This window comes from Magallana gigas, chromosome 7 (assembly GCF_963853765.1).
Source record: "Magallana gigas chromosome 7, xbMagGiga1.1, whole genome shotgun sequence".
In the NCBI taxonomy this organism is placed as follows: Eukaryota; Metazoa; Mollusca; class Bivalvia; order Ostreida; family Ostreidae; genus Magallana; species Magallana gigas.
In genome coordinates this window covers 41,565,408-41,592,343 of record NC_088859.1, presented here as the reverse complement: position 1 = coordinate 41,592,343, position 26,936 = coordinate 41,565,408, and the positions used below count along the sequence as shown (strand labels likewise).

Below are 26,936 nucleotides of genomic sequence, written 5' to 3'. Positions count from 1 at the left end.
TGCCGTCCCATTTGATTCTCAGCTGGTCACGTGATACCTGCAGGGTACGTGTTTGGCAGGAACAGCTGTTTGCAGGCTCGATCAGCGCTGCCTTCAACAAATCGAATGATTTCTTATTGTCACTATGAATATCAAGGAATACTTTGTGCACCATCCTGTTGGTACAATAAGCGCCAACTGCTTCAGTTTCTTGTTAGCGTCCCTATCAAATCCCCAGGATTTGTCAATGTTCTGGGCTAAAGTAATAGACTTTGGGTCGAACATCCGCACCTTCTGTTCACTGGATGCTGCCATTGCTGTCGTACTCCAAATGAGAATTTGAGATACAAGCCTGATTTGAAAAAAGCCCAACAATTGGGAAGGGTGGTCACCCCCCCCCCCCAAAAGAAAAACTTAACTTTATCCATCATCTATACTACTATATTAAAATAATAGATTCGAAATTTTAGCTTTAATACCGATAAATCGGAAGGGTACTGTCTTTTGTTTTATATATTTTAAACATCATTGGTACTTGAAGATTACCAATTTGTTTTTATTTTTTCTAAATCAGGCTTCTTTAATTAATAATCAACGAAAATTCCTCAAAAAATTCCGGAAATCATCTGAATTTTTTGGATTTTATAATCTTGCGCATGCGCATTACATTCAAGCTAAATCACTAGAGGCTCTTTTTTTATGTTTTCCACAATATCATATTTGCATAGATAAACTTGGAAACGATAAAACAAATGTGTGTTAAGGTGGCTCTATACACCACTTTTTGATGACGCAGAACGCAAAAAAGTAAATCTGGAAGCATGCAATTCCGGTACTGGCTGATTTAAACTGAGGCGAATTGTATGGGGACCGCTCTTTTGAAAAATTTGTTAAATGAATAGATTTAATTTGATAATTGACAAATTCATTACTTACAAGTACTGGGTATGTGACACCTTCTCGTTGTGTTGTATTTTTTATCGAAATAAACAATAAAACCAAGTATAATTTTTTATATAGTTTCTTTCCCAGCATATATATGTTACACCGTAGCGCAGTGGGTTAGTGGGTGCACTACAAACATGTAGGTCATGAGTTCGATTCCCGTTGAGAACAATAATTTTTTTTAACTTTCCGAAATTTTCTAAAACGAAAACGTATTTTGTGGTTGAATACTGTGAAAGAAAATTCTAAACCAGTGAAAGTGTTTCAATTATAATATACATTGAAAGATGTTCCTTACCACCTTCAGGAGAAGGGAGGGTTGCTTTGAATTTCTCTCAGGTTGGGATACATACATCCTATTAGCCTAGTCAATTTTCCCCTTTATTTAGTTGACTTAGTTTTGCATTAAAGCGAATATATTCACTTTTACAGGCCTATATTGAAATACGTATGAATTTATCATTCCAACATTATATTTAGGAAATTTTCTTCAACTCAGAAATGAAAAGTCCCCAAGGTGTTTGGGCCTTGGAACTAATGAACGATAACCCTTACTTGAGGAACTTTCATACCAAATAAAATTTGAAATATTTTTTGTGTTTATTTGCAATGATTTTCATTCAATTTGTTATGTCACAGTTATCAAAATACATTTTCTTATAACATCAAACAACTTTTTCAGATGATTTGTCAACAGAGTAAGAAAATATGAAAAATTATGTTTTGGGGAAATACTAAAAAAAATTGCAATAATATCATTTTTGAATGTTAAGAAGTGTTATATTTTTTTTTATGTGTCCAAAGGAAATATCCATCATATGACAAAAAAAATTCTCTCAATTTGTTAATAGCTATCTTTTTAAAAAATATTTTACAAAAACACGAAAAAACATATAAAAATTCTTTATAAATACCTAGAGTATCCCTATCATCACTTTAATATTTGAAAAGTATATGTTTTGTGGTTTTCTATTGAAAATTGGAATAAACTGTGGGTGTATAGAGCCACCTTAATTTTTATTGGAATTTTTTTTATGTTCATCAAAGCAAATACGGGAGATAACTCTAAGACAGTGCATTTACTAGAAAAAATCGCGAGAGCTTTGAATGTCAACAAGATGTGTAAAAAACGTTGTTGAAATATATTGGATTCTGCAATTATATATTTAAACTTTTCGAGGAAAGGTATTTACAGCTTCAAAATAGTTTTTGTGAACAATTTGACTGTAATATTCAATGCAACTTAATTTTCTCCAAAATCGTTTTGGAGCGATTCAGCAATTTTCTGCAACATAACGGGTATATGGGAGGCATTTCACCGTCGGAACCCACGGGTTTTCTATCCGTTACACTGCAGGTTTTCTATCCGTTACACTGCAGTGTAACGGATAGAAAACCCGTGGGTTCCCACGATGGAGGCATTTTGACTGTGATGAAGGCATTTCCCGAGACACAGTTAGATTATTCCAACTCAGCAGAGTGTAGTGAAATTAATAACATTATTGTAAGCTTGAAGTTTCGTTATGCAAATGTCAACAATATACGGTGTTTCGATGTATATATTTTGTAAATGCCCGATATCATATGCAATGTCAACCCGTGCACGCACGGGTAAAAGTCTAGTTTATTCATATAGACGTAGAACACAATCTATTCCTTGTGTACAAATTAATGTCTTTGGGTTGTGTAAATTGTGTACCAATCTGTCGTGGTATGAAAATGTCTGAAATTTAAAAAAACCCGCTAGTGTATACATTTAATATGCATATTTTGTTGTCATATCCAAAGTATTTGCCCGATGGTTAACTCGTCCTACACTTTCCGCCGTGGTGTAAATTAGTCAACCACATTCCTGGGCACGCCGTTATGAAAAATAAATTCTTTCGATCAAAATTAAAATAGCATCAAATTGTGCTCTTTTTTATTTATCAACTTTTTTGTATTACCCAAAGATGTCCCATCCAAGGTATGAATATCTGCTTGCGATACATGAGGAACCCTCCCTACGCCATGACGTTAATTAGTCAAACCGCGTTCTTGGTTACCCTGTTCTGGAAAATTCTATTCCATTCCCTCGCCAGAGGTCGCGCATCGCTAGCTTCTATCTATTGAAACTAAAATCGCGCATTCAAGAAACGAATTGCCTTCTTTCCTTCTTTCATTTATTCAGCATTTGTCAAATCTTAACTTTTATGTGCAATGCAAGTAAGTTTCTAATAAATATATTCACTGTTTACGTTATCATTTAATTTTATTTCATTGAAATTTAAGGATATATTTTAAGGAAGGAGTCTTTTTATTATCAAACATACTTCTTATAATAAGAAATGCATGAAATTTTGACACAGTCAAACGGATCATATTACTTAATGATTCTATCAGTTTAATTAAATTTGACCTTTTTGTTTTCGGATAAAGGTCAGGTCAAGGTCACTACCTTTTTCCTCAACGTAAAGAGTGATAAAAATAAGTGTAGCTCTTTATAGTTCTGTAGACATTTGTTTAAGATTTGAAGATTCAAATCTTCAATGAAATCATAGACCATGAGAGTGTCTATCAGCTTATACTACTAAATTGGAATAAATATTTATACTAAAATTGATATTGCTTAGCCCGCATTTCCTCTAATTTTCTTAAATTTTGAAGAAATTTTGATTATTTTTTTATGCTTCCAATAATAAAATATTTCTAATTTTTATGTATTATGAAGACTTTATATAAAGATATATATTGACAGAAAAGCTAATATATTGACCGTTTCATAAGAGAGAAAAACTGATTTTAGTGATTTTTTTCACAAAAATCAATGTATAGAATGGGCGCTTTAAAAAGCTAATAAAAATGTTATTTGATAGGCAAATCATATTTTAAAAACATATTCTGAAACCCAAGTATCATATTATTAGTTCACATTAGTAAAAAAAACTCCTACATTATTGTTATTGTTTTTAAAATGCTAAAACAGACTCATTATATATATATAATCTGCAGCAATTCTTAATTGCGCAACATGTGATATTTTCCTACGCCAATATTACGCCAAAAATATAGTCCTTGTTCCATTCTAAAATTGATTACATTTTTGTATGCCAAGTTGTATGATAGTAAAAAAGAAAGAAAAATATACTATTTTAATTTCCTTTCATTTTGATTTAATGAACAATTAATCAAATTTACGTTTGACAAGTCGAAAACGTGAAAAGACTCCTTCCTTAATACTAACTCTTATTGACTTGGAGCCGCCAAAGCGGGTCCACCACATTACTCTTATATTTGCCATTTCGAACTGGTTTATCGAACATGAAACTAGGTTTTTAATTCATTCCTAAATAATTATTTATCAAGTAAAATTCAATAATAGCTTACGGATACCACACCGGTTGAAATACCAAAGGTATAAGCACTTACTCTGGTGCAAGCGTTTCGTAGTTTATTGGCGAAATGTCTTAATTTTTTAAGTATAGAATTGAAGATTAGTTGAATTAGGTTATACTGATATTTTTGATAGTCATACATTTCATCAATGTTTACATATACAGCCAAACTACGTTATCTCAAACTATATGGGACTGTTTTAAAAAATTCAAGATATCCGAGTATTCGAGATACAAAGGGTAAAATACTGAAAAAATAAGTGGTTGGGACTTACGAATCACTTCTACATATCCATTATATCCGAGATATTGTTGTTCGAGATATTGAAATTCAACTCTCTTTGCTAGGATGAGTTAGTGTGTTTTTAATTAGTTTATTTACAAAAATCTTTCTGTTTTTGTAGTAAAACGTCGTATGTCTTGCATAACATGTCTTACTCAACTTCCTTTACTTATGTAGCAATATGCCATCGTCACCTGCATATGGGATTTGTGTCCCTCAGCTTATTTGTTATGCAAAAGGATGCTCTAAATACAAACAAATTTATTAAACGAGGCAAGCTACTTACAAACAAGTTGTTGGAACAAAGATATCATGAACCTCGATTAAAATAATCTTTACGCAAGTTCTATGGTCAATACAATGACGGCCTTGTCAGCAAGTACAATGTTTCATTAGGACACATGCTGACTGACTTTTTTCATACTTGTTATACCATTATTTATACACCGGACTGACTATGCTTTCTTCCGTTTTTCATGATCTTGACAATGAGCACACGGCGGATGCGACCGGTCAACTGGGTAACTCCTCCTAGGCACCTGATCCCACCTCCATCTTTTTTTAGGTTCCCGTTGGTCTGCTTTAAATTCGTATTTCGCTTTACGGATTTTTGAGATGACTGACAGTTTGTTATTGCCATTTTTATCTATCATCTAGCGTCTATAGTCTACGTTTATCGTCAACATTTATTGTCATACACATCAGATCAACTGATTGATCAACACGGGTGTGTTGCGTCATCCTCCAAAATATGGACGCATTTACAAGAATATACAGTTTACTTTTCACTGGCCACTACAAATGCTATAATCATTTGTTTACTTGCTATGTCAATTATTTTGATAATGTATTTTTTTTTGAGTTTCATTACTAAATTTGATGATAGCAAATAGAATAAATATATGTCATCCCTTTGGATGTTTGGCCATATTTGTGCTAGAAGGGTACAGTTATCTTTTGTATTGACTCTCGTATTTTGAATCTCAAAACTCGAATTAACTTTTGGGTGTCGTATAAAATGAACCGAAGATTTGGTGAAAAATTATCTTGTTAAACTCACTCTCTGAACATTCGGTAATTCGTTTGTACATGTGGTTGTTCTCCCAAATGGTTTTAACGTAACATAAACTGAAAGATATTTTATATACATTCAGTTCAAGCATATATTTTACAAAATACACCATAGCATAGGATTGGAATCCGATACCATAGCATACAGTCTCATAGATTATCCACCGTCATACATGTTTCATACCATACCATATCATAGCATAGCATAAAACATGATTTAACTCGGTTTTAAATGTTTCTACGTTCACATTGCAATTAAGTGATAAACTTTAAAGGGGCATGGTCACGATTTGGTCAAATTTTATTTTTTCTGATTTTTTTCTTTATAATGCTTTAGGAATGCATGTTTAATGATCAAATGAAATTTGAGTGTCAGTAGTTTAGTTTTAAGCAAGATACAGGGTTCGCAATTCTTCGTCATGTAAACAGGGCTCGTGCCCTATTTTTGTTTACATAGGTTCAATAAACCAGTAAAAATCTTTTTTTAAACTGATTTTTCTATCCTATTATTCATTTAAAGCATGAATTTACAGTTACTAACGATTAACACATTCATTTTGTGTTTAAAATTAGAATTTTTACTTCAACATTCAAACTGTATACAAAAGCTTTGTTTACATAGCGAAGAATTGTAAGCTCTGTAACTCGCTTATAACTCAACAAATGCCACTCAAATTTTGGCTGCTTTTTTAAACTGGCTTACTGAAGCATTGTACACACTTAAATCGAAAAAATAATGTTTGATCCAAATCGTGACCATGCCCCTTTAAGTTCTTTTACTTTGACTGTTTGGAACTCTTCTGTCTACGGAGGCGTTTCTGTTTAAATCTCATAGCATAGCATAGCATAGCATAGTATTACTTAACATTGCATTCTATAACATGAAGTTCTTCATTTCCTTTTCTCATAACATAGCATACAAATCTCAAAACATTGCTTTAAAATCTAATAGCATACCATTAAAATCGCATATCATAGCATAGCATAAAGTTGTAAAAAATATGCATGAAATGACTGTATTAAATCAGGCTTACCTTCCTTTTTTATGAACGACGGGTATTTCTGACCTTAAAAAGAAAATAACTTATTTATATTAAAAAATTTGAAAAAAAATAAAACAGGAAAGCCCATTATGCATACTGTATATGTACAATGAGTTCTCCGTGAATTTATATGTACTGCATTCATGTAAGCAAACATGATTCTTACTAGAGAAAATTTCAATGGTGCTTCCTACAAAGCTTTTTACTTCAATTTTGAATGCATCCTTTTCTAGTTGATTGCCTTGATTTACAACTAAAACTGGGCTAGGAAGATGTTTTGTTGTGCCTTTGTATTCTTCAGTATTCATGTCTATTGGTGTAAAGATATCGTCATCATTAACTTTTGCACTCCATTGAATAAAGCATGGTGCAGGAAATGATTGAATCTTCAACGTAAACCTCTGGCTTCCAGTGTTTTCATCATTCTGTTTTTCCAAAAGAAGGCTAGGAGGACCTTTTAAGAAGATTTTAAACATATAAAACCTATATCAATTTTTATATTGTATAAAACTTATTAATATCGAATTCACTTCTCATGTAAAAATTTAACCCTCCTATATTGTGGTCAATCCCTACTCCCGGGGATCATAAATTAAGAATAATTTTTTGAATAATATCAACAAATTTTCAATATTTACAAACTATCTCCACTTAAAAAAGGGCGTGGCCCTTCATTATAACAAACTTTAATCTCCTTAACATAATGATGCTTTGTTCCACGTTTGGTTAAACTCGCGCAAGTGGGTCTGAAGAAGAAGTAAAAAATGTAAAAAGTTTACAGACTAACAAACAGCAGACATACGGATGGACGCCGGTCAAAAAGTGATCGGAAATCCTTATGTTTTTCTAATCCTGAGTTTTATGCTCAGGTGAGCTAAACCAACTCGATTGAAAGCTGCTTTTGCACGATTGCGTGATAAAGGTATTTGATATACATTTATACATGTATACTTAGTTAAAATGCCCCCCCTCCCCCCCCCCCCCCCAAAAAAAAAAAACCACAGACACAAAACGGTAAACTTATTCATATCTCATATATTAAAACTATGATACCAAGTTTGATGACATCACTTTTTGTAGACCCGACTGCGTTAGTGGCAGTAAGTTGATAATCGCCAATATCATCAAGGTTGACGTCTTTTATGTTTAGTGATGGTTCATCGACAGTCACTTCCGAGAATCGCCCATCATTTTCTTTAATATCTATCTTCTTTCCGTCTTTTGTCCAATAAACACCCAGAATGCAAGGTGAATTGTCATACACAAAAACGTTTCCACAAAGTTTTACTGACCTATTATTAATGTTAGTCTCCTGACTAACAGTGATGTTTGGAGGACCTACAAAAGACGTTGAAACACAAACCGTAAAAACTGTTGTACGATAGTGTGTTTAATAATTACGGGGAATATAAATTCATACTTCCTGTAACGTTGAGATATACGATGTTACTATAATTCTGTCCGATCTTATTCCAAACCAAGAGACGATAGAAGAGCTTGTCGTCAAATGATATCTTGGGAATTACAAAAATCGCAGATTTGTTATCGTCTGTACTCCCAATATATGCTGGTGCTGTGATATCGATTTGAAGAAAATCCCTTTTGTCTTTACTTTTCTGCCATTGTATTTTTTCTGGTAACGGACATGAAAAAATCATGCACCTTATAGTTGCCTTGGATCCAAAGAAACCATTTGATTCTACTGAAAGTTCGGCACGTGGAATGTCTGCCAAACAGAGCATGAGAATTTTATAACAAAGTCATTGAACTGAAATTTTAAAACTTCTCAACTCTAAGTATTTAAGAAAACGTTTGTTCGGGCAAGTTAAAATGATTTTAAAAGGGAGTCATTATAGAATAGCAAAAGCAACAAAATCTACATTAGGAAAAAAACCAAAACGTAGAAAATAAACTAAATATTAAACAAGAGGGCCAAGCGCCGAACTGAGCAACAATTGTTAAAACCTTGATCAAATAAGGTCGTACACAAATTATGCGAAATTGAAAATCTTGTGCCAAAAAAGTTATTTTCCCCCATATTCCTAAGCTTATCATTGAGTACCTTTCAAAGTAAGTTATTGGACGGGGTAAACTACATGTACATGAAGAAATTTATGGAAATTAGTCGAACAAGAGGAGCGTAACAAAAATGTATTAATATAGCATATTTTGATTGATATTGAGCTTTTAAAGATAAAAAGCAAATCGAAGATATTCTGACAATTATTTATCATTACCAAAGAAAGTACTTGCATAAAAAATGAATTTATGGATTTCTATTTCGGTGTTTTTTAATGCAAAAAAGAATATTTAATTCCTCCTTACATTTTAAAAAATTAGATTTAAATATGAAACAAGAGGCCCATGGGCCATATCGCTCACCTGAGGAACAATAGGTATGATAAGATCAGCTTAATGGAGTCATAATACAAACTATCTGGACAATGTACAATAATAAATGTAGATCCTGTATAAATAAAATCCATTTTCCCCCTGGCTATTCTTTCTGTTTATAATCATTAGTCCCTTTTCTAACAGGATGATTTTATAGTCATATCATATGTTGAGTATTGCAGTTCTCAAAAAGATCCTTAACGATTGTTTATACATGTATATGGGATATAAAGCTACATCAAACTCTGAACCTTCTTGTGAGGCCGAAGTCTTAACAATTATAAAAAACCATCTGGCTGATTAGTTTCTGAGAAGAAGGTTTTTAAAGATTTACTCTATATATTCCTATGTAAAACTTTAATACCCCCCAAATGTGGCCCCATCCTACCCCAAGGGGTCATGATTTTCACAACTTTGAATCTACTCTACCTGAGGATACTTCCACACAAGTTTCAGCTTTCCTGGCTGATTAGTTTTTGAGAAGAAGATTTTTAAAGATTTACTCTATATATTCCTATGTAAAACTATAATACCCCCCAAATGTGGCCCCACCCTACCCCCAGGGATCATGATTTTCACAACTTTGAATCTACACTACCTGAGGATACTTCCACACAAGTTTCAGCTTTCCTGTCTGATTAGTTTCTGAGAAGAAGATTTTAAAGATTTACTCAATATATTCCAGGCTTGGGGTAATGCTAAATGTAATGGTAATGCATTGCAATGCATTACATGTTTTCAAAGTAATGCTAGTAATGTGTAATGCCTCAAAATTAGCATTACAAGTAATGCTAATGTAATGCATTACTTTCCAAAATCTAGTGTAATGCTGGCATTACATGGCATTACTTTGCATTACTATGCATATTTATGCATGTTCACTTTAAAAAATGTGATGAATAAATGAATAGTTGAAATTGAATTTGATTAAATTTATTTTTAAAGAAGAAAGAAATAATTCTAATTGAGAAAAAAATGTTTTAATTGTACATGTTTTATCAAAAAAGGTTTTTAAAATTCATTTTTGAATTGTTTATATTACTAAAGATAACAGCACAATTTCATAACATTTTTAAGAGTGTTGTTATTAAGAGTTTTTAATCATTTAAACAATTTACTCCAATTAGTTTGCACTTCAATAAGAAATGTGTCAACAACACACTATGCCCCCCGGATAATCTAAGTATCAAAACAATCAATTGTTATAAGAAGTGCTAAACACCGCAATCCCCTTCCCTTCGCTATGTCACAATAGAATAGGAGACAGACATGCACCTTTAAAAGCAAAATGAATGCACTGTCCATCCATGATGAAAATCAATATCACTTCCATTATTATAACCTATTTGAAAATAATCTCACTTAATTTCTCTCTCTTTCTCCCTGTCTCTCTCTTTCTCTCTCTCTCTCTCTCTCTCTGTGTCTCTCTCTATCTCTCTCTCTTGTATATTAATTTCACTTTACATTAGTTTGGACTGATATAAAATACAAGATTTATGTATTTAATTTATTATTGCACTTAATATATCCTAAGATAAAGATCGTCAAACAGTATTTTCCAGTCCAAGCATTGACTGCTCCTGCAAAACATTTAATTTAGTATAAACCGGAAGGTGGATGCATTTAAAAGATGAACTTTGAAACTTCGATCATTAAGTGCAACAGCAATCTTTTGTCTTAAAGTGTCCTCCGTAAAAAGAAATGCGAATAAAATATATTAAGAAATTAGCTGGGAAAAATCATCTATTTATAAATTAATAAAATTAAGTGTCCAAAATTATAAAGATTTGTGTAATCTGGGGATATATCTATATTTAGCTTTTAAAAACCGCAACATTATTTCATAAATTGTTTTTTGTTACGCATGTTATCCTGTGTCTCTATTTCATATCTGATATTGTATCATGCCAAATGTCTATAAATACCATTTTACTTATGTAATATGTTGTTCATATTGCCACAATATGATTATATATTGAGCAAATAACGAATGACTCTGTTTATTCATTGAATTTGAACCTGATACTGAGCATGAAGCTGTAGATATGTTAGAGAATGTTGTATATTTATAACATTTGCAAAAACTCTTTATTAGCTTTACTTAAAAAAAAAGTAATGGTAATGGTAATGCATTACTTTACTCATGTAATGGTAATGTAATGCATTACTTCAAGAAAATCAAGTAATGGTAATGGTAATTCAATGCCCAAATTCATGAAGTAATGGTAATGTAATGCATTACTTTACAATGTAATTCGCCCCAAGCCTGATATATTCCTTTGTTAAACATTAACCCCCCCCCCTTGTTGCCCCACCCTACCCCCTTGGAATCATGATTTTCACAACTTTGCATGAGGATGCTACCACACAAGTTTCAACTTTCCTAGCTGATTAGTTTTTAAGAAGAAGATTTTTAAAGATTTACTCAATATATCCTTATGTTAAAATTTGATCCCCCATTGTGGCCCCACCCTACCCCTGGGGATAATGATTTTCACAACTTTGAATTTACATCACCTGAGAATGCTTCCACACAAGTTTCAGCTTTTCTGGCTTAATGGTTCTTGAGAAGAATATTTTTTAAAATTCTCAAATTTTTTCATTAATTTCTATGAAAACTCATAGTCTAATTATTTCCCCTTGAAAAAGAGTGTGGCTCTTAATTTTCACAACTTTGAATTTCCTTTCCTTAAAGATAATTTGTGTCAAGTTTGGTTGAAATTGGCCCAGTAGTTCTTGAGAAGATGTTGAAAATGTGAAAAGTTTACGGACGGACTGACGGACAGACGGAAGACAGACAAAATGTGATCAGAAAAGCTCACTTGTGCTTTCAGCTCAGGAAAGCTAAAAACGATTTTATCATTTTTTTTCTCTACTTTTAATTATTATAAGTGTTGTTTAGCCAACAATACTGAACTAATATAGTTTTCAGTAAATTAGTTACAAATACAGGTAAGGTTTAGAAAGCAATAACCCAGAGCATACCAAAATTCACATATTTGGTTGCTGGCCCGACAGCATTTGTAACCGTACAGGAGTATAAACCTCTATCGTCGTCAGATGGTGAAATAATTGTAAATGTTTTTGCCTGAATATTTCCTCCTATATATTTCTCTTTTTCCAAATTCAGAAGTTGATTATTTTTTCTCCATTCTATGTGTTGAACACTTGGTGATTTTTCTAAAACTCCATAATTGTAATGGATTATGATTTTTTCTTCTTCGGTTGAAACCTCTAAATCGTTAAGAAACGGCAGCTCTGAAATAAAAATAGATAAAATAGATAAAGTGTCCCTGTTTATATTTGATATGTTAGGATATAGAAACTGATACACGATGCAGGATACATGATAAAGAATACAATAAAAACTAGTATTTATTATTATCCCTATGATACATGTTGTACTATAAATTTGGAAAACCACAAAGCCATAAAATGATCAATAATTTTTAAAGAGATTTTTTAAATTTTCAAGCCATTTCTTTAAGAATTTCATGTTGTATATATCGTAAACATTTATAAAATACTTTTCTGATTTTTTTCCCACTTACTATGAACAAAACTGAGTAAAGTGAATATTATTTACACAGTCATATAAACAGTAAACCTAACAATAGAAGAGTGTTCTAGAGGCTAGCTGTCTTTGTACAAAATGAATGGGTTGACTGTAAAAACAAGTTTCACTTGAGTAACCACAGGACTTGATGTGATACCTGGCTGACCCAAGTAAATACCTTAATGCGCAATCCAGAAAGCTATTGAAACCCTTACTATAATTCTTTATTTCAAAAGATATGAAAATTAATTATATAACAGACTCCCAAAAGACCTTGACCTTTGACTTTTTTGTCATTTTGTTCGGCCAGTGTAGACGCTTCTATTCCAAGTTGTCCGAACTCTCTATGATCGATAGTAAGAAAGTTGGGAGTGATTTTGTCGAAGTTTCAATACTTTCAGCGGCAATAACTGCTAGAAGGGAGCCTCAGATCCTTTCGGTATGAATAGATTGAAAAACTCTTTAATTGTACTAAAGACATTGGTAAAAGTTCCAAGTCTCTATCTCTTATTGTTTCAGAGGAGCAGCGATAACAAGCATTTCCTTCTCAAAGGGCAGTAACTCTGTAAGTTCTGGAAGGTTTTTGACACAGGGTCAATTGGTACCATAACTTTTAATGAGCAATTACATAAAGTTTAAATTGTTTGGATAATCCTAAAAACAAAAAGTGACTCCGAGGTAAATAGAATAAAAAGAAGAAGTATAAAAACATAAAGAAAACAAGAGGTCTTTCGCCTGAAAGGTGGAAAGACCTAAAAAAAATATCATACCATATCTTATAAACTTAGAACTAAAGAGTATCCATTTTTCCAAGTGTTTTTACTAAACGGACAGTTTAACGTTGAACACATTCAGTATTGTTGATAAAATATCGTATATTGCATAATAAGAATAATTTCACTTCGCATACATTTTTAAAAACCTGTTTGTTTCCAAAAATATGTATTATCATTGTGTCATAATACAAACATTTTCCAACAGTTAATTAACACATAGATATAACATAGCATGAATACGTTTCTGGAAACCCAACATTCCAGTCCATTCTGGATCTACTGGATTGTTGGATATAACAGTATACAAATATTGACTGGGGTTGAGGGCAACATTGATTATATTAGCCCCCGAGGGACGAAATATTGCCCGACGCGAAGCTAATATAATCAATGTTGCCCGAAAACACAGTCAACATTTGTTTTGTTATATGAAGAAACAAACCAAAGTTTAAGAAAGTAATTGAAAACATATAGCCCTAATTTTCTCAGCTCAACAAAGAATTCACGAATTCAATTTTGTGCAAAGTTCCTTTTCAAAATATCCTCAGCATCAAACGGTCACTGGTGATATTCCGCCGACCGTAAGAATTAACATGCAGACGTTCTACCTGATTTCATTTCACAGTAATTCGCAAATCCGTATATCCGTTATGATAGCAAACCGTCGCATTGCGCGTCCGTTGTTTACGTGCCTTGACTGACTGTCTATTATGACGTCACCTTGTTTTGGAGTCGCGGAGAGTTATTTACGTCATCGTTTACGAATCAACAAATCAGAGGCGATATTTTTGTAATAGAGGGAATGTTCACTAGTTATTATTCCTAGCCGGTCAATATCAAAAAAATATTGACCGGTCAATATTTTTCGGACGAGCTAATATTACAGTTATTGACTATTTGTCTATAAAGAGTTATATAGTGAGAATATACTACTGAATATAACAATATAAAATAATAATCTTCTGTATTGTTGAATTTTACAAAATATGTATGTGCCTCTCAATTTTAGTACTTTGCTTGTTGTTTCATTGGATGTTTCTTTATTTTAGTACTTTGCTTGTTGTTTCATTGGATATTTCTTTACTAGTTTTTCCCCTTGGAAACACATTTCTGCAATACTTTTGCGTGTGATGTAATGTGTTTTATGAATGTTTTATATAAAAGACGTATAGCAATGCAAGTAATAGTAGAAATCCAGAATAAATGATGCGTATGTTAGATTTATGTCAGCTTTGAGTTAAACCTTTTCTTTATTGTTTTATTTTAAGAAACATCATACCTCCGATAACAAGCAGCGAAATAGTATTACTTCCTGTGTATTTTTTTCTATTTGATTCTCGTGACAGAAATGCCGAGTATTCGCCTTCATCCTCCTTACACGCGGATCGGATAAGAAGTTTGCTGTTTGTACTTCCACTGTACTTCTCTATACTAATGTCAATACATCTTATATTTTCTCCTCTACGTTTCTGCCATGTTATAGACCAAACAGGAAATACTGGTTGATCCACATTTGCTTGGAACTCTACACTATCTCCACAAATAACTTCATCATTACCGTTGATTGAAATAACGGGTTCATCTGGTAGACCTGCTGTATAAAAAACGATGCAATATATTAAAAAAATCAGCGGACACTGATACATATATATATATATATATATATATATATGTGTGTGTGTGTGTGTGTGTGTGTGTGTGTGTGTGTGTGTGTTTATAGTACTTACCTCTTTCGTCTCTTTCCTTATAAGTTTCCAAAAAAAACTTGCATGTTTCCCATTTTTCATATCTAAACTTTGAACATTTTATCTCTATTAACTCTTGTTCATAATCTACACTACATCCTGGATGTGATTTAAGTCTGTTTAAAACAGATTTTAAAGTCTTATAAATTTTTTCAAACGTATCGTCGGGAATGGCTGCTGAACTTAAGTGTGCAAAATCTTTGTTTCTAAACAACCTAAGACGCTCAATATCATCCCCTATTTGTGAATCATTAGGACCTGGTTCATTTCCCCATCCTCTAGTTGGTTCTAATCCAGGACATAAATTTCTAATAAGAGTGTACAACAAAGTAACATCAAACTTGTTGTAGTCCGGTAAAACAGGTGGCAGAAAGTAACAAAGCTTTTGCTGGTCTGAACGAAGTCTCCCAGACAACAAACAACATGATTTAATTTTTAGGAAGAGATCCTCAGGTTTTATTTGACTAAGCAAAATGTCTTTGAGGGGCAACCTGATTAAGTCCAAACTGGCTTCTGTAACACACTGGAAGTTATGTTTTTCTTTCAATGAAGAGGATGCCATGTATCTTTTGGAGTTGAAACTCACAATTCATGAAGGTTCAATTGAGCTAAGTCGTTGCGTATGCTTTGACATGTGTTCTGAAGTTGTTCCTCTATTTTCATTGGATTATTTTTGTGTTTTCCTCAATCCAGCTGGTATAACTAAGGTAAAAGATAAAATAAAAAATACATAAAGAATGATGGAATCATCGTCATTTAAAACTAAACTTTAAATTATATTGCTTGAGCAACTAGTATTCCATATCATTAAATATAAGTTGTTTGACATGAGTTTGTTTAATGATTTAAACCGCACAGAAGAAGCTACACTTCATACATTCATAACGTAGATGAATAACTGGATATGGGTCACAAAGTTGATCAATCATCATTCAAAAGCGAGGGTTCTTCCAACATGTAAGGAATTATATATATAATAATATATATAATTTATAATATATAATTTTAACGTAGGTTTTACTCTGAAGATCAAACGAATCATATTCAGAATTAAGGTGGCATTTCTTCACCAAATAAGTGTAAATTTTTGTTGCATGTATTTGTTACGAATAGAAGGCCCAGTATTCAACAATGTAAGACATCAAAGTACATACTCTATTTTCTAGAATTTTTTTAAATTATCAGTCTTTTTCAAGAAAACATTGCAAAACGTGTGTTTTTTTGTTTTTGGGTTTTTTTGCACAGTCCAGAACACTATCGAGCATAATTTGACTCTGAAATACTTTGTAAACCAGAATTTTACCCGGTGGACATTAATCTATTACCTAAAAGTGCCCAAAGCGTGAATGTAAGTAGAGTTAAATCCCGAATTATGGGCTTTGTTATTCATGAGGTCAAAGACAGGTTGAGATTCGTTAAAGGGGCATGGTCACAATTTTGGTCAAAAATTATTTCTCCGATTTTTAATATTACAATGCTTCAGTAAGGCATTTTTAATATGCAACCAGAATTTGAGTATCATTTGTAGAGTTATAAGGGAGTTAGAGAGCTTACAATTCTTTGCTATGTAAACAACGCCTTTGTTTACATTTTGAATGTTGAAGTGAAAATTACAGTTTTAGACCAAAAATAATGTGTTAAACGTTAGGAACTGTTTGTTTATGCTTTAAATGATTATGAAGATAGACAAATCAGTTTGAAAAAGATTTTTACTGGTTTATTTAACATATGTAAACAAAAACAGGTCACGAGTCTTATTTACATTACAAAGAGTTGTGAGCCCTGTATCTTGCATATGACTCTACGATTGATTCATTTAAGCATTAGAATTGCATTCATATTGCATTGTAAATAATAAAAACAGAAAAATGAAATTTAACCACAATCGTGACCATGCCCCTTTAAAGGTATGTGGCGTATTTTTTTCATGCTAAGAAATATTTTATTTATTTATTTAAATATCTTATATAAAGATTGATCTCTACAATAAATTACGCAGTTTATATCAATCCGGTTAAAAAGATATAGAAATTAATAGATAATTTATATAATAATAATGGAGTCTACAAAAAATAACACATTTGAATAAACCCCGCTTTAAATTGGTCACGTGATACCACGGTCTATCACAACAACAATGGCGACGACGAGAAAGATAAATATACCGTTAAGTTTGACAGATTTGGCAAAGAAAGAAAAAAAGAGACTGACTGACAAGGATAGGAACAAAGAGAAGATTGTCCCCGGAGACCATATAGATTGATGGAGTAGGAATTAAAGACACAAAAAACGTGATTATTAATTGTAAACAAACTGTTCTTCCATCATGTTTTCAATGCTAGGTTTTCCCGCACTCATGCGCAGTGGCGTTATAAATGGCAGATCACATTAATATTCATCAGACGTGTAGAAAAGTTTAGAGACAAATAACTCAAGAAAGAACATGTTTTACGGGCCTAGAGTTTGTGAAACGTCTAATAATAAGAAGCATGATGTATAATTTTACTCAAACTCGTGTCAAAAATTTTACTCCAAATACGCCACATATACCTTTAACAATGTACCTTCCTTTAGTATTGAAACCAGGACACAAAATTTTCCGCTTTAAGATAAATAACAAATAAACCAATGGCCTTTTCTTTTTTCTACCTTGATGTGAATGATTCGTATAACTGTGCGTATTGATAATATTTTCGACATGATAACGATTAAAAGAGCTCTTAAGATAAGAGTGCTCCCTAAATACTACGAGAAATAGATTTAAACAACATATCTCAATCGGGGCAATGCGTACTTCCTTTTAAAACAATATTATAAAGTGTTACTACTCTTTTTTCCAAAACGAAAGTACAAAATTTCTAAATTTACCTATATTTGAATTATACATGTGGATGACCCTGTTAATATATGTTATACAATACCTTTGTTGTTTTGTTTCTCCCAAACCGTTTGTGTTAACGTGACACAGCAATAGTAAAATTCGAGGGGACACAATGTTTACAGCCGCCATAATGCGTTCGTTTTAAACTATTTCAAAATACAGGTTACCGGATGTATCTTTTGAATGGGTATAGCTAAACAAGGACGAAACGTGTTTTAATGGAATATTGGAAAAGAACATTGCATCTTTTTTATTTGTATATTCATATCCATAGAGTGGTTCTTTAGTTTATGTAATATTCTCATCATGACCCATATAAACATTTGAAATTAGAAGACATTTGGATATTTTTAATAAACAACTTTCTACAAATTGCCTGATGTCCTGACGTCAGGCATATCTAAGGTTTGAAAGTTGCCTTCTCCGAAACGGTGCAGACAATGGGAGCAAGCAATATCAAGATTTTTCACAAAAAAGATTAATCGATGCATTTTTAATGTGTCAGCATTTACATTCACAATTGATAAGAATTTTATATGGGATGTAATAAAATCAGTGAGCAAGAGCTTTCAAGTAAAAGGGTGTTCACATTGTACGTGTGTAATCCTGATTTAAAAATAGATTAGCCATATTTGATCGGTGAAAAAAAGGGGGGGGGGGTCCTCGCAACAAGTTGTTACATTGTCTATTACGGTACAATGTAAGTAATAATTGGTGTTGGATTATCGTCATTACCAAAGAATCATCAGTTTGGATTAAAAATATATATATATATATATTCATATAAAGCTGGAATATTTACTGGAGGAACTAAATCGCCGAAATGGCCCGATTTTTGATCATTTGGGCGATTTCATTCATCTTGAAAAGGGCACAAAACTCGCGTGTCTTACTAAATGTACATTAATACTACATCAAATAATTTCTAGTCAAGTGTGTTAATTCTATAGATTTCTTCCAAAACATTCGATCCAAACTATAATATACGTAGTTGTGACCAAACAAATGTCACAAAACTCATTTGACCCCCACCCTTTGGATCTATGCCAATGGATGAGTTCATTTAAACCATCGGATCGAGATCTCAGCCTTTGCGTGAATGGTAAAGCAGGACTTCCCGCCAAAATGTCTCATTTATAGTTTTTGCGCGCCGATTAGTGGCCGAGTCCAAATTGGGATCACAGAAGAATACTCCAGGGCACTACGTATGTTCATATCACAGGCACATAGCATCGGGGCTGGGGAGTGGAAGGGGGGGCTGCTTCCCCCTTTTTTTGCAGCAGGCTCTTTTCTTAACATACATAATAAATGGAAATATCATGGATTTGCCCCCCCCCCCTCTCCACTTTTGTTGGAGATTGTGATAAATGAAACTGAAAATAAGGAATCTAATTGAATTAAAGTTACAATTAGGATTTTTTTTCATGATTTTGAGAATTCGCCCTTTTATTTAATTGCTTGTCAAGACGGATGAAGCTGCCCCAAAACACTTTCAAAATACGTCCTTGAATATCCTTTCCTATTTCCTATTGTTGAAAATTTAATGAAATAATTTAATTTCAAGTGATATACATGTACATGCATATGTACATGCACTAGAATTTATGATCAGCAGAGAAAAATTTATTTCTTATAAGAAACATGCATGCTTCCATTGAATAAATTTGTTTAGTCCGGCAAGCTTTTTGGAAAGCTATTACTTGTTATACAAACTATCTCCTATTTACAAAGTCAAAAGCGCCCTTTAAGTGAAGTACAATCACAATGTAATTACGAGGGTCAATCAAAAAATACGAAAGTCATACTTAACAGATTAATCTGTGCACCAACACTTATGTTATTGATATTTGAAGTTTAAGTCCATTTGATGAATCGGTATTTTTGTTACCTCTTTTTAAAAACAACACGTTGTGTCACCACGGCGCACGGTAACGTTCAAAACATGACGTCAAGATTAAACACGCACAGTTTATAGATATACCTCATCTTTATATCACGCTTAGTCTCTTGTGCCTCTCTCCTTACAATTAAAATGGCACTGAACCACTTAACATCTTATTTGCACACATTTGTTCGAGAATCGTAATTCAGTTCTTCAAAGATTTTATTTTCTAACCGTGTACAAATGTATCTCTTAGTTTACTGTAAGGATAACCCTGAACGTCGGTTGACGTTACTTATTTTTGGACCAAATATTTACAGATATTCTACTCTCTTTTGGACTGTTTTATATTCAAAATACAATTACCACAACCCCCACACAATTTTTTTACAGTTAAACACAAACCTGCAAATAATTGTTGAATAATATTTTGCACCATTGAGCATTTTCACAGCTTGTATCGGCTTTTTCCTGAGTTAAATCCATTTTGTTTGTACTTCTCGTTGCGCCGTGACGTCCGGCGACGTCGATGTTTTCAGTCTTTTCTAAAGAGGACTATCTGTCTTAAAGCATGTCTACGAGAAAACCATGCAAAAGGTGGTGGGAGTAAGGTTCTCTGATCAACTTCATATTTTGTGTGTAACAGTGTGCATCTATATGAAATAATATGCCACAATTTGTTTTTTGATGTGGTCAGTCTAAACTTGGTTCTGCAGCACTGTTACCATCTTCGCTAGCCAAGGGTTTCTGATCCGCACCGCTTCGTGAGAAGCGGTGCGGATCAGAAACCCTTGGCTAGCGAAGATGCACTGTTACTAAAAAAAGCATTTTGACCCTTTTAAGAATAAAATTTTGCAGAATTCCCCAAATTATTTTTAAGAATTCTGAGTTTAGTTTAAATATAAATTCAAAAAGTCATTTAGAGTTAACACTAACAAGATACACTTGTGTAAATCATTTTGTGAGATTTACCAAATATTCCTTCTGTTAAGTGCAGATACATGTAGGTCACAAATTTGGCATGTTTCCAACATTTTGTAAAATTATAAAAATATACATTTTTTAAATGCTTAAAAGTCAGAAAATGGCACTTTAAATTCACTAAATCTGTTTCTAGTTACATATAAAAAGACATTTATCTTTACAATATATTAAAAATCTGTCTTTGGACTCTCAATAATATTGCAAATATATTGTCTTAAAGTTGGACATTTTTCTACTTTTAAAACTCTCCATAATCTGTAGTTTAGCGTTAGTTTTACATTGTCACAAGTATATTATGGGAAAAAAACCCGATATATTCGCGAGCCAAACAATATTTGATTGAACTGAAGGGTTGCTTCAACACATTTCAGGGTGTTTTTTTTAAATCAATGCCATTAATTAAAACACAAGAAATCATGGGAAAATGGGAATTTGAATATACATGTAAGCTAAAGTGAACTTAACTATTTTTTAAAAATCTTATATATCTCACTATTAAAGCTATACACGCTATAATTTGCGTCAATTTTGAATAAAGGGGAAAATGTATGTGTTTGATTACTAATAAAAGTTACCTTTATTCTGTTAATTATAATGCTCAATTCGATCACGTAACAAATATATCAAATATTAAACAATAAAAAATATTTATTTTCCTGCCAGGAAAGTAATGCCTCCTCGTGAATATCAATCTATCACGTGATATCGACAGCTAAATTTAGCTTATCATACCAAAACTGGTGAAGGGTCAACATCTTCATAATTGTGATAGTTTCACAAAGGAAAGGATATTTTCAGTAAAGCATAAATTTGTCCGATATACGAGTACAAACAAAAGAAAAAAATACAAGCCTGTGAGTAGATATGAATACTTCCTTTAAAAAAATGACGTAGACCTGTGTTTTTCCCCTATGTGCTATTTATAGATCCTATAAGTGTTAATGCAGAAGTAAGGGTATCGTGAATGGCAAGCGTATTTTACTCATTATACATGTATGTATTTCAAATTAACAACTGTTAAGCATATTAAAAATCAAGTTGGATATTTAATTAGGCAAACAATAACCATGATAACGACCACCTAGTTCTCCGCGGACATGCGCAATGAGGTCGGTTTGCTCTTCCTTCGTCAATATTCATGAAAAGGTATATTTTCCTGGCAGAAAAATAAACAATTAAAAATCTATATCTTTGTAACGAGATGGAATTCACCCTTGTAATTTACAGATTAAGGATAACTTTTATAAGTAGACAAGCACATGCGTTTTCACTGTCATTCAAAATTGACGCAAATTATAGCGTGTATAGCTTTAATGAAAGTAAGCAAGCTTACATACTCCCCGAACCCCATTATTTGCCAGTGTTACATATTAAGGCAGACAGAGTACCCATTAGATACACGAATGAATAATTACAGGGGCAAAACTACAAAACTCAAAGTACTGAAGTACTTAAAGCCGGGCTCTTCTGGTGTGTAATTTTACATATTGTTTACTACAGATTAGCAATCTCTCTCTCTCTCTCTCTCTCTCTCTCTCTCTCTCTCTCTCTCTCTCTCTCTCTCTCTAATTCGATGAACATATTAATACATGTATTGATCTTTTCATTTTTTTATACTTGAACTAGTGATCTTTTATTCAGGAAGTAGGACCAAATTTCAAAGCCCCCCCCCCAAAAAAAAAAATAAAAAAACAAAATAAAAATCCCAAAACAAGCAAACAAACAAAAACAAAAACCAAAAAGATCACCTCAATGGAAAAAAAATATGATTTAACATATATTTATTGAAATTAACAGACGATTTTTTAAAATGTGAAAGTGGTGTGGAACCCATTGCCAATGAATTTCTGTCACATTAAATAATTATAGAATAAAGTAGATTTGGTAATTATTTTGGTCCGACAGTATAAAGGATTGAACTTTTATTGTTTGAGGGGTGGAGGGACCCAATATCAAACCTGAAAAATCGTTAATAAAAATATAATACATATCAGCATAATATAATATAGAGACACATTTTAGTAGCATTTCATTTTTTCAATTTTTTTAATCACAAGACAATAAGAGAGTGTAAAAATTTTGACTTTTTTTCTAAGACTGCTTCATAATTCTGGGACCAGGTTCTCTTATGATGGGTTATGATTAAATAACATCCCAAATAACAATCCCACAAAAACAAGTTATGGTGTCTTTATTAATATTTGGGATAACTGTTTTATAGTTTATGTTAATATTTATTGGGTTTTCGCAGGTTGAGATCCCCGGGGGAAAGTGTAACCTAACACCTCTTTTTTACCTTTACAACTATATTTCAATTTTAAGAAAAGGTATAAACTTTAATTTTTTCCAAGAGGAGATAAACTGCTAATAGAGAGGTAGGTCTAAGGGAGTAGAGCTTTTTAATTATTTCATATGTACTTACCTTACTGTGATACATTCTCTGATTTCTCAAGAACTAAAAAAAAAACCTGGCCCCCTCCCCGTCATTTCTTGGTTCCATGAATATTATAACTTAGAAAAAAGTTTGGTTCATAAAAAAAAATATGTAAAAAGAAGGATCGAAGAAATGAACTATAGCTTACATTATAAATTCTTCCTTCAGGCGGATCAAAACTTGCAATGATACTGCGTACAGGTATAGTTATATTTGATAAAAGTAATTTAATTAGGATTTTAAAATTTAAATGCGAATCACATTGAAAAGGGGTGCAATTACTCACTTTAATTCAAACAGTCAAAATCAATACTTATAAGAGTGTAACCTTAACATCTGCACGGTGGTTTATAGATGGCCAATCAAATATACACGTACAGGAATGTGATGTCTATTGCAACAGACTCCGGTGATAACGATGAAAAATTGCACGAGGCATTCCTAGTGATCCAAATGATTTCAACATAGAAAGAATAATCTTACCGTGACCAGGCCCCAGGGCCATAAAACTTAGCTAGCTCAGATCTGAGACCGAAAAAAAAATCTCAGATATTGATCTCAACTTAGTTCGTCTCACTTAGAGTGTGCCATAAAGGAAGTTTAAGCTCACTTAAGAAAGTCTAATTTGAGACAGAAAGTGAGATCTAAACTTAGCAGGATATCAAGTGAATTGTGGATGATCTTTGTTTGACACATGGCAGTGCCACGCCCACTATATTGCGCAATAAAAATATATGCATAAAAAATATGAAAATAAATTTTATAGCGAGCGCAGCGAGGCGGCGCGAAGCGCCGCTCGCGTAGCGAGCTCCATAGACAACGTGTACGAACGGAGGAAATTCGAGTTGAAATCTGCACATTGTTCTAAGAAAATTTTGTGGACCCGCGTGAAAACGTTCTACTATCCCAGTGATCCTTTGCGGTGCATAGCAACTTGGCGGAACAGGAAGCGTTTCTAAGGAAAATTCTTACCTGTAAATCGCATACATCATTTTCATTTAACAATAAAAAATCCTTTTAAAAACATTTAAGTAAACAACACATATGCTTACGTAAAAAACTGTACCTATGACGTCATTTCCTTTCCCGAGTTTGTCCGACAATTTACGAAAACTGTCGAGCGCAAAAAGTTAAGTATGACGTCACAGTGATCTCGCGTTTTATATTCCCGCGATACATTTAGAGGTGGATCAAGCATCTGTACTGAATGTATCGTGTAGGAAGAACATAGTAGGGAGTCACCGTTAATACTGATACTGCGCTCACTATTAACGGTGACTCTTTGGCTGATTAGTTTTGTTTTGATGATTTTATTTGCTCAGTAAATACACATGCAAGTTCCATGCTAAATTTATTGTCATATTGATCCAATCATTGTATACGTTAGGTAGGTGACAAAAAATTATTTTTAAAAAAAAGTCTAATCATTATTAGATCTACACTAGACTTTGACCCGTGCGTGCACGGGTTGACATTGCATATCGAACATTTACGAAATAGGTACATCGACACACCTTATTATTGACATTTACATAATAAATAAAAAGCCTACAGTACAATAATGCTATTAATTTCACTACACTTTCCTTATTTTGAATAATCTAACTGTGTCTCGGGAAAGGCCCTCGCCACAGTTAGAATGCCTCCCCTATACCCGTAATGTAGCAGGAAATTGCAGAATCGCTCCGGAACGATTTTGGAGAAAGTTAATGAAGTTGCCTTGGATATAACAGTCAAATTCATCACAACAAACTCTTTTGAGACTGCAAATACCTTTCAACTAAAATTTTAATCCATAGAATGGAAGAATTCAACACATTTTCACCAACGTACACGTATTTTTCTTTGTAAAACTGGGTCAGTAGGACATTATTCATTTTTACGATAAAACATATTCTATCTTCACTCTCCTAACAAATATAATGTAACTTTTTTGCATGTAATCAAATATTTTTTTGTCTTCACGAATACAAAAGTAAGTACTTAGTTGAAATGTGTATTTGTTATTTTATACTTTCTCTCATAAGAAATCATTAATATCAATGAACAGAATATATAGCAAAAGTCCAATGTAAATTTACCCGTATTTGTATTATCATTTCTGAGTTTATTCATGCAGATGTGATATTGTGGAAACATAAACTAAAGATCCCGTTAGGGTGAATGTATTGCGCAAGCGCTGGATTGTAAAATCCAAAAAATCCAGGTGATTTCCGGGATTTTTTGAGGAATTTTCGTTTATTATTAATTAGCGAAGCTTAACTGAGAAAAAATAAAAACAAATTGGTAATCTTCAAGTACCAATGATGTTTAAAATATATAAAACAAAAGACAGTATTCTTCCGATTTCTTGGTATTAAAGACCAAAAATTCGAGTCTATTATTTTAATATAGTAGTATAGATGTAGCCACGTCATTTTGTAATGAATAAATAAAAGAAAAAAATTAAACTGTTAAAATATCTACATGTATTTGTTATAGTTGCATATGTGGTCAAACCTTTCAATAATATTGGATATCACACACTAAAAAAGGGGGAGGGCACATGTCTACAACGCTTATATAGCGTACAAAAATTAAAAAGATTAAAAACAAAATTGATGTCACAGAGGAAAATTAAAACACCGGTAACAACAAGGAACAAAATGAGAAATAACACAGACACACAATTTATTGATTTTAATGATCATTATTAAAAGGTAAAGAAGAGATAAAAAATATAAAAAAAACCGGCTTTGTGTTTATCAAAATATTTTAATAAGTCTGTTTAACATTTCATTAATGCACAGTAGTAGTTTTTTTATTAAGTGTATAAACCTAGGAAGGGACCATTGGAATAAAAGTTTGACATCTTCCGGTTCCTTGCGGTGGTAAAAGTTTTCGAGACAAAGCCAAAGTTTTTTGGTTTGGTTAAGACTTAAGGTAATGGTCCATACCCCACTAGATAAATAAAATGCGTACAGAATTTTTTCATATTTTTCAAACGTGTATCTGAGGATATGTTCTTATCAAATTTTACCCTGTTTGCTGGTCCATCGGTATTATAAAAGCTAGGACCGTTGCTAAAAATAGAACTGATTGCGGAAAATGGCGCTTTTCTCATACATAAAGAATATAAGCCTAAGCCTGAAATTTGACTTTCACAAAATCGTATTTTTACTTATATCCTATGTAAAATAAAGGAATTATTATTTCAAAACAAAATTTTTCATGTTACACTTGTTTATTTATCAAAAAATAGATAAATCTGCATACAAATGAGATAAAATGAATAAATTTTCAAAGAAAATTCAAGCTCTTATAATTCTATTAACGTACAGAATTCTCTAAAATTTTGATATTGTTTACACCTTAACGCCCTTAATCAGTTAGAAATATAATTACCCAAGGGACCGGCCTTTTCAGGATCATAATTGGCATATTTTTGGTAAAATCATTAAAATATTCATTTTGAAAAAAGGTCCGTAAAATTAAAACTGTGCATAGGTTTATTATTTCATAACTATAAAAAAATATGTTTTATGTATTGTTAAATAGAAAACATGATTTAAACAAACTGATGATTAATCTGTATTATTTAAATCGCAAA

The 26,936-nt window shown here is 32.4% G+C and overlaps 1 protein-coding gene across 3 annotated transcripts in view; it reads right to left on the bottom strand.

Annotated features, from left to right (window-relative positions):
* The window catches only part of LOC136270275 (3'-5' exoribonuclease HELZ2-like), a 58,579-nt gene extending 43,566 nt beyond the window's left edge, over positions 1–15,013 (bottom strand). For all 3 annotated transcript variants that reach the window (XM_066067463.1, XM_066067462.1, XM_066067464.1), the window contains exons 1-6: positions 14,701–15,013; positions 12,075–12,347; positions 8,116–8,421; positions 7,749–8,033; positions 6,862–7,149; positions 6,687–6,719 (exon numbers count right to left, since the gene is read on the bottom strand). In XM_066067463.1, coding sequence (XP_065923535.1) covers positions 6,687–6,719; positions 6,862–7,149; positions 7,749–8,033; positions 8,116–8,353 — 844 coding nt within the window. In that variant the 5' untranslated portion in view covers positions 8,354–8,421; positions 12,075–12,347; positions 14,701–15,013. The remainder of the gene's footprint in view (positions 1–6,686; positions 6,720–6,861; positions 7,150–7,748; positions 8,034–8,115; positions 8,422–12,074; positions 12,348–14,700) is intronic.
* Positions 15,014–26,936: the final 11,923 nt, after the last annotated feature.